Here is a 9171-nt window from a genome sequence, read left to right on the forward strand (position 1 = left end):
TTTAGCCAATAACAAAATTTAGTTAACAACAACCAATGACAAACAACAATAATAAGATCAAGATTAAGAACAACAATCCATAACAAAAACAATTTACCAAATTAACAAATTATCAAAATGTTAAGAACAGGACAACATCCTACAATCACAAGTTATCAAATTAACAAGTTAATAAGATCAACAACATAACAAAATAAGTTAATCCAATCAAAACAAGAACTAGAACTGCAACCTACTAATTAAAACAACAACCAGCTAAAATAAGAACTGCAACCTCCATCCAATCATCCTTTCAAGCATATATGGTTCTACACAATTATCTCCAATTTAACCAAATGCCCAACTAAGTGATTCTGCACCAAATAAAAAAACTAAGCAAGATCTTCAAATCCGCAAACCGAAGGGAAAAGCAAATCAGTCAAATGCCAAAACCGGAAAATTCAAAAACCGCTCTTGAACCGTCAAACTGGCTGAAAACCGGTTGGTCGAACTGAATCGTGAACTGGCCGGTTTTTTGAATTAAGCTTAGACGGCGCTGTTTTGTAGCACATTAGGGCAAGGTAGGTAACCCTTACCAGCCCCAGCCCTAAGCCCCTGCCCCCTAACGAAAACGCGCTCCTGCCTCTCTGACGCTCAGCCAGTCCGAGCTCCTCCCATCGAGCTCCTGCTCCAACGTCACTTCAGTCCAGCCACCGCCTGTTATCACTGCCGACGCAACTGCGAACTTGGAAGCCACCGTCGCGGCGTCGCATCTTCCTTCCCCTCTGTCGCGCAGCAACCGTCGCAACTTCCTTCCCTTCCATCGTGCAGCCATAGTCGCAACGTCGAAGCCTTCGTCATGCAGTCGTCCCGCCGGCGCCAGCTCTGTTCCACCTTCAGCCTTCGATCGTGCTCCACTGCTCCCTGTCCCCCTCTTGCGCCAGCTCTGCCCTGTTCTGCACTCCCAGTCCCCGATATTCAAAAATTTTTTTTGTAACTATAATTGAATAATTTTTCATTTTGTTAATTGTGAACTATTAATTTTTTATGTTGTTAATTTTGTGAACTGTGAACTATTAATTTTTCTTCTTGCTAGTTAATCTGTGAGCTGTGATTTTTTTTTTAGGATTGTGGATAATTTGGGTAATTATTATTAGTTAATCTGTGAACCTTGCTGTTGTTACTGGGTTGAATAATTGTTGAATAATCTGTGAACCTTGCTTCGCCTCCCTCAAACTCTGCTCATTGCTCACTGCTCAGAGTCTCATACCAAAAGTAATGGTTGTTTTCTTGCTTTTTCTTTTGTTCATTTGTTGTTCAGATTCAGAGACGTTCCTTCCCTCCTTTGCTTGGTTAGATTAGTATGATTTAATTTATTCATTGAAGATCTTGCTTAGTTTTTTTGGTGCAGCGGAATCACTTAGTTGGGCATTTGGTTAAATTTGGGATAATTGCACAGAACCATATATGCTTTGAAAGGATGACTGGATGGAGGTTGCAGTTTTTATTTTAGCTGGTTGTTGTTTTAATTAGTAGGTTGCAGTTCCAGTTCTTGTTTCAATTGGATTAACTTGTATTTGTTAACTTGTTTTGTTATGTTGTTGATCTTATTCACTTGTTAATTTGATAACTTGTGATTGTTAGGATGTTGTGCTGTTCTTGACATTTTGATAATTTGGTAAATTATTTTTGTTGTGGATTGTTGTTCTTAATTTTGATCTTATTATTGTTGTTTGTCATTGGTTGTTGTTAACTAAATTTTGTTATTGGCTAGACGATAGTATCAATCAATGTAATTCATTATTCTTGACTAATTCATTGTTCTTGACTTCTTGTCATTGGGTTGCTGTTTGATCTTAGATTATGTATTTGGGTATTTTGATGATTGATGGCAAATTTTGATGTTGGTATTTTATATTTAGTTGTTTTTTTTTTTGTTATTTGACTTTTGAGTTTATATTTGAATGATATTATAATATTGTGGTTGATCTAATTCTTTTAATTTAGATGATATTTTAAAATTTATATTAGATTATAATTATGTTTCAATGTGTTTATTTATATTTTATTTATTATTTTATTATACTTAGTTTATTAATTGTTAATAAATTCTAAAGGTTTAAGGACGCAAAAAAGTTAGATAATTAAATAATTTTTTAAACCAAATTTAATCAACTCATTGTGTATGTGCTATTGTTGCTTCTTCTTTTTTTTCTTCTCCTGCTTCTTTTTCTTCTTTTTTTTTTCTTCATTATCGTCATCATTATTATCGTCGTCATTGTCACCACCACCACCACTTCCTCTTCTTTTCCATCCTCCTCCTTCTTTTTTTATTTGATTTTTTTTTCTCTTTTTTCTTCTGTTCTCATTTAATTTTTTCTCTTCTTTATTTTTCATCCTTTTCCATCATCATCATCGTCATACAATTAGTTTAATAATAACAAAAGCACATCATTTAGTTATAAATGACACCAAAATTTTTTATAATGACATAAGAATTTTTGGTAGATATAAAAAATTTGTTGAATGGCATAAAAAATCTTTAAAGGGTCGTCACAAATTCAAAATTGACTCACTCAACTAACAAAATACATTTAAATGCATTTTAGAATCAAAAGACACATTAAATTATTACAAATGGCACATAAATAGCTAAATCTTTTATATATTAATTTAATACTACTCAATCAATTCAGTGGTAATAAAAACAAATTATTTAGTTAAAACTTATACAGAAATTTTCAGTAAATGAAATAAGAAATCTTTAAAGAATCACAAGTCCAAAACATAAACTCACTAGACCAACTATTCAAATGAGTTTTAGAATTAAAAAAAATATATTTATTTGTTACAAATAATACAGAAATGACTAGACCTCTTATATATGAATTTAATGCCACTCAATTAGTTCAATGATAAGAAAAATATATTATTTAATTAGAAATAACACAATTAAGAAATTACTGTGTCATAATTAAAAAATTTTGGTATCAAAATTAAGAAATTTTTTATGTCACAATTAAAAAGTTTTCCTCCATCTTGTTTTACCCTCTTTTATCATCATCATCATCATCTTGTATTACCCTCTTAACAAGAACATGTGTCATGGTTAAAAAGTTAGTGTCAAAATTAAGAAATTTTTTTATCACAATTAAAAAATTTTGGTGCTATTTTTCTGATAAATTATATACAATTCAAAAACTCTCCTCCTCTTCTTCTTCATCATCATCATCACCCTTTCATAATTCTTCTTATTTCATCATCTTAACAAGAATATAAACAAAAAAGAAGAGAAAGAACTCAAATAAAGAAGAAGAAGAAATAAAAAATGTCTACCGTTATAAATAACGAAATACATGGATAATTCAGTTTTATTTCGTACTATTTATTGATAGAAGGAGATACATGTCTACCATTTGCTATCTTAGAGAACTTAATTGATACTTTTTTTTCTTCAAAAATAAATTAATCCAAAGTCAACATCTTTGAGGATCTAATTGTCACTTTAATCTAAAAAAAAAGATTATAGGACATTGACACATGTTTTGTCTCATGGTATCTCTTTAATTCCTTGCAACGTGCAAAATCTGCCGAATGAAAATTCTGTGCTGATTAGTGATTATTAGGTCTTTTCCAAGCCTCATTTCCAAAGACATTGCATTTGAAAGGTAAAGAGATAGTTACGTTTTGTATCATTTAGTTTAAGGTGAGTTCTCCTGTGTAGATAATAAGATTCCATCTACATGTGTAGATAAGCGTTGGCAGTTTCTAAGTGCGACAAGTGCTGATAAGGTTTAGACATTTTCTGCACACTTGCAGGTTGTTGCAAGGTACATACTTAAAAAGTTTACACAGTAATTAATAATTTATCTTCATGATAATTATGCCTTGGTAATATGGAATTTTTTTTGTATTGTTTATTGTTTGAAATGCATAGTATTAAGCCCATTAAAAAAATACTACCACTAATACTTTTAATTAAAAATATTAGTTGTATCCTTTTTTCAATGGGCCTAATACTATGCATTTCAAACAATAAACAATACAAAAGAAGTCTATGTTACCAAGGCATAATTATTATCAGATAAGTTATTAATTACTGTATAAACCCTTTAAGTATGTCTGCAACAACTACAACAACCTGCAAGTGTGCATAAAATGTCTAAACTCTATCAACACTTGTCACATTTAAAAACTACCAACACTTATCTACATGTGTAGATGAAATCTTAATATCTACACTGAAAAGCTCGCTTTAATTTAATTTGATGCCTTTTTGCGGTTACAACCGATGCCATGAGACCAAAGGAATAACTCACCCTGGCCCAATCTGAAAAAATATTAAATTAAAACATAAGATAAAATATTATTTTAATTTTTACGTTTTTGTGAGATCCTAATTTATTTTTTAACCTTTTTAATGTCTTATTTTTATCTCAAAAATTTTCAAGCGAGATTAATATTATCCGACTAATAAATTTGACACAAATAATTAATAAAATGATTGACAGGAACGTTAATATTATTAGTTAAGTCATCTCTTCTTATTCTATAAAAAAACATATCAAAATCTTTTTTAACATTCTATTTTTTTGTTTTTTTTATACAAAATCTCAAATTCTATCCATCAATTGGTCTCTAGAATAAAAAAAAACCTTTTATACAGATAATCATTAGTAAATTGATTATGTATTGAATATTAAACGTTATTAATTCTTTAATATACTAATTGTTAGTGTTAAATTTAACTATGAGACAATATTAAATTCGTTTAAATTATTTTGGGATTGAAATAAAATATTTAAAATATTATAGATCAAATTAAGACTTGACACAAAGATTTGACACTGAAATAACAATCTACCCTAAAATATATAATATGAAAATAACATTCCTCCAAATTAGCATGTCTATCCAACTATAGATTCTTTTTTTTTTTTGGAACATTAAATTTTTGGTTCTTGTCTTTCCTTTTTCGGCATATAATATTGGGCCTGGTCACCAAATCACGTTGTAGAAGGCCGCTGTGGGAGAAGGTGGGCTTATTAAATTCACAATGATATGTTTTCTAGTGCAGTTCGTGGGCTTTATTCGGGCATGGGTACTGGATCCGAACCGGATAACAAACTCGGATATGGATCCTTCAGACTCCGCCTCTGAAGGCTGAGCTCTGAAGTCGAAACTCTCGTCTCAAGCTTTCAATTTTGGAATCTGGACGAAGCTCTGTTGCTCCTTTGAAGGTCGCCGGCGCACGCTGCCATCACCATTCTTGGACGGCGATTTCAGCCGATGCGGAAGGATGCGATTTTAACGCAATCTTCGCTACCTTGAAAGGGAACACTGTAACCTCTGAGCTTCAGCTTATCCACGTTTTGCAACCATGCGCGCCGTAGCTGCTCGCTTTTCTAACGTAACCTCCAATCTTAACCTTCATTTTTGCCATTTCTATTCTCCAATTCTTTTTAATGCTTAATAGCTACTCATTAGCTAATTCATTTTATTTCTCTTTTTTGTTTGGTAGTATTTATGTAAGAGGAGACCTGTGATCAGTGTTCAATCTCGTAATTTTTCATCATATAGTGGCAAAGGTATGAGTTTCTATTTTATCGGTATTTTTGCTTTATAGAGAAAGCTATAGGTACTAATTCTTGTAGAAACGGATATATGGTTTCATGTTGATTTTGGATTTAGGGTTTAGGGTTGAGAGTTTAAAAAATGGTTTGCATATATCACATCTGGATAGATATATGCTTTTCCTGCTGAATTGCTGATTTTGGGCTTATGTATCTAGGGATGTATACACCGAGAGGAATGGTTTCATATTAGAGTGAGAGGAACAAATCTAGATTGTATAATATACACGGACTGGTTTAGTTTCATTTTGTTAGCTGCAATTATGTTGCATAACTTCTTCACTTGCTATTTGGATTTCCAGATGAGCTATCTATTGAACAAGAAGCTGAGAGAAAAGTTGGATGGCTATTAAAGACGATATTTTTCGCCACAGCTGCAGCCGCAGGATACCAGTTCTTTCCTTATATGGGTATCATTTTTAGTAGACTACCAGCATTTTTTTTATCTTGCAACTATTTTCAAATTGTAATCAGGCATTCATTTACTCGTGGTGGTTCAAACCTGCTGACATTGTGGTTAAAATTTTGAAAATGGAAAATCAGGAGAGAACTTGATGCAGCAGTCAGTTTCACTTTTGCGCGTCAGGGATCCCTTGTATAAAAGGATGGGAGCTTCTAGGTTGACTCGATTCGCAATAGATGGTAATTTTTCTACTATCTATATACCTCTCTATTGCTTGCGATTAATATTTTATGACACATTTATGTGGAAATAAATGGAAGCTATTCGTGGTGTATTTGCCTTCTTTTTTTCTATAGGGTTAAATGTTTTTGCCGAGTAGATTCCATTTCTTACGACTTATAACTCGCGACTAGCATACTTTTGTTGTCCTTGTGCTTTGTATTATGGGGAAGAGTTTATGAGACTTTGAATTGGTTGAGAACAGTGTTATGGATTTCTTTTGAACTGATTATGCATAGTTACTAAGATTTTTACCGATCTTCAGTGGCTGGTCTTATAGGTGAAAGAGCTACTCTATTTTTATTTGTATATTTTTCTTGAGTAAAGACATATGTTTCAGTTATTCAAAACTGAATTTTGCTCAATAACTGAGAAATTGTCTTAACAGTTGACACTTTTTGCTTGTTTGTACCTTTATTGAGTATTCTATGTTTGCAATTATCTATCCATAGTTTGCAATGTGGCAGTGAATAATGATGCTCATGAAACTGATTTAGAATAGTATCCTATGATGCATTATTTTCTTGGATCTTCACTACCTACTGCATAAGTTCATACAAAAAAAATTTTCACTTCCTATTTTCTGAAAGATGAAAGAAGGATGAAGATACTCAAGATGGGTGGAGCTGAAGAGCTCTTAAATATGTTAAGCACGGCTAAGGATGACCGCACACGAAAAGCAGCTTTGGAGGCTCTTGCTGCACTGTCACAATCAGGTTCTACTTTAAAGTCTTATTCTAAATGTGTTATTCATGGGTTCATTTGTTCATTAGTTATCACCTGGATTTCTTTTTAACGTTATTTTTGAGGGAAAAAAATATTATGACCATGCCATTGGAAAGGTATTCCTATCTTATTAAAGATGAATCATACTTTTGTGGTCTTAACTCTCTTAAACTACCAATTTCCAGCCATCTACTAATTTTGTTTGAAGTTATTCAACTGATATGAGTATGTAGGGAGGAAGACAATCTGTCCATTGATTAATTAAAAGCTTATATTCGTACATTCATGTGGTTTTGTTGGGAATGGATGCTTGTCCTAAATGTTGTTAGGTTCTGAAATATGAAAATTTCCTTTTTCTAAACCTTGAGGGAAGAAGCATCCTATATCAATTTCTTCAGTAGCATGAAACTTGAACTTAATGAAGCCAAAAGGCTTTGTTACACATTGGAATGTCATAAGCATAGTGCATAACATCTCATTTTTCTGTGTCAATCTACTTATTATTATTAATCCCATTTTTAATACCTTAAAAAAAGGAAAAGAATGAACTCAAGTGTAACGGGTATTACAGCTGAGGTTGAAAGATATGCAAGAGTACAACTAAATCAATTCTGCTTCACTAGTCTTCTACTTTGTTTTCATTTTTCCATTGATTATTTGATTGAGATAATAAACTTCATTGTAGATAAAGTTCTTGCATCCCTGCACAATGCTGGGGCCATTTCAATCATTAGGTCTGCACCAAATTCACTTGAGGATGCAGAAGTTGAGAAATTCAAGTTGAGCTTGTTGAAGAGGTTCCAGGATCTGAGGTATGATTTGTCTTCATGATTTATAGTTGAGGAGCTTGCCTTTTTCTTTTGTTGTCTTGAAAGCTTGAAATAATTGTATGAGAGAAAGTAAGTTGGCCACAAAGGAGTTTCCTTAGGAAGAGTGAAAATTGCCTTGTATCTCAAATCTTTTGACCAAATCTTATAGGATTATGGTTCAATTAAATTTTTGTTTTGGGATTACTTAATTTTTTGGTGATTTTGCGACTCTTGTTATTTGTTGCCAACCTTGATAAATTGTAAAAATATTTTATTCTTTGTTGGTATGCTTTCTTTTTCTTGCTAAGAAAAAAATAAATAATAAATTGCTTCATTCTTGTTTTGATCAACCCTTTAAATAAACAAGGGTTTCGTATGAAGAAATTGACGGAATTTCGAACTGGATGCAAATATTTTTGCTTGGTAGTTAAAGAAGTTGCAGACCAAGAAACTGAGAAAGGTCCTGGTGAAGTTACATCAGAAAGTATGCAACATGGCCATCACCATTAACCCTCTCAAATCTACAGCGCCGGACAACTGAGCGCCTCTGTTTCCTCTTTTATTTGTAACCAAGCCATTTCCCAGATTAATTACTCATCCACATAATTATCATCAGTTCCATAAGAACTGGAGGCTATGCTTAATACAGGACAAAAACATCATATATTTAGATCAGGCTCATGAATTCCTCTTCAATAGCAAAGGCCCAAGCACATTTCTAGCATGGTGGGGAACATGAACTTTGTGCATCATTTAACAGAATCATCAGTGGTATTCTCGTCTTTTTTTTTCTTTTCTTGTCTTTTCTTTCTATTTTTTTTTTAATAAAAGGGAAATTTTTATTTTGAAGGCATATTTTAAAAAATTTAAAATAAATATTTTAAATTTTATTTAAGCAGAATAGTTACTTTACCATACACTTCTTTACTAAATGTTTAGTGTTATTGGTCAATAAGATACGACAGATACTAATTATTTAAGTTGCTAATGTTTTACTTTTAAGGATTCATGTAAAGTGATGGTAGTTCTATTTTTATTTCCCAATTTCTTTCAATGAAATCTTGAAAGAAACCGGAGCTCCACAAGTTTTGTTCTTTTGGCTTTTAATTTATTATCATTTTTTGGGGGGTGTAATGAACTTGATAAAATAAACATTGCAACCATATAATATATTAACTAGTGTGTGAATCTGAGAGTTGCACGGGTGCGACCATAAAAAAGCTACTTGCTTGAATAGCTGTAAAATAAATTGAGACACCGAAACACAAAAATCCTACCTTAACAATCATTATTGTGCGTAATATTCACAACATAAACAAACAATATGCACGATAATTATAGC

The 9171-nt window shown here is 32.1% G+C and overlaps 1 protein-coding gene across 3 annotated transcripts; it reads left to right on the plus strand.

The window, feature by feature from the left end:
* The first annotated feature begins 5050 nt into the window (after positions 1-5050).
* Positions 5051-8914, plus strand: LOC112754678 (uncharacterized). 3 transcript variants are annotated; one of them, XM_025802388.2, is made up of 7 exons: positions 5051-5389; positions 5501-5567; positions 5915-6022; positions 6156-6254; positions 6885-7010; positions 7706-7832; positions 8257-8914. In XM_025802388.2, the coding sequence occupies exons 1-7, from the start codon at positions 5360-5362 to the stop codon at positions 8258-8260; spliced, it is 561 nt and encodes a 186-aa protein (XP_025658173.1). In that variant the 5' UTR covers positions 5051-5359; the 3' UTR covers positions 8261-8914. The 3 variants fall into 3 exon arrangements, with proteins under 3 accessions (XP_025658173.1, XP_025658171.1, XP_025658172.1); XM_025802386.2 differs by having other exon boundaries at positions 5056-5389; positions 8197-8914; XM_025802387.3 differs by lacking the exon at positions 8257-8914 and having other exon boundaries at positions 5056-5389; positions 7706-8106.
* Positions 8915-9171: the final 257 nt, after the last annotated feature.

This window comes from Arachis hypogaea, chromosome 16 (genome assembly GCF_003086295.3).
Source record: "Arachis hypogaea cultivar Tifrunner chromosome 16, arahy.Tifrunner.gnm2.J5K5, whole genome shotgun sequence".
Lineage (NCBI taxonomy): Eukaryota > Viridiplantae > Streptophyta > Magnoliopsida > Fabales > Fabaceae > Arachis > Arachis hypogaea.

Excerpts from the sequence above, each read along its gene's own strand:
- LOC112754678 (XM_025802386.2), top strand. The coding sequence starts at position 5,360 with ATGCGCGCCGTAGCTGCTCGCTTTTCTAAC. Across the intron at positions 5,568-5,914 it reads TTCATCATATAGTGGCAAAG|ATGAGCTATCTATTGAACAA; the intron begins GTATGAGTTTCT and ends TTGGATTTCCAG. Across the intron at positions 7,011-7,705 it reads TGCTGCACTGTCACAATCAG|ATAAAGTTCTTGCATCCCTG; the intron begins GTTCTACTTTAA and ends ACTTCATTGTAG.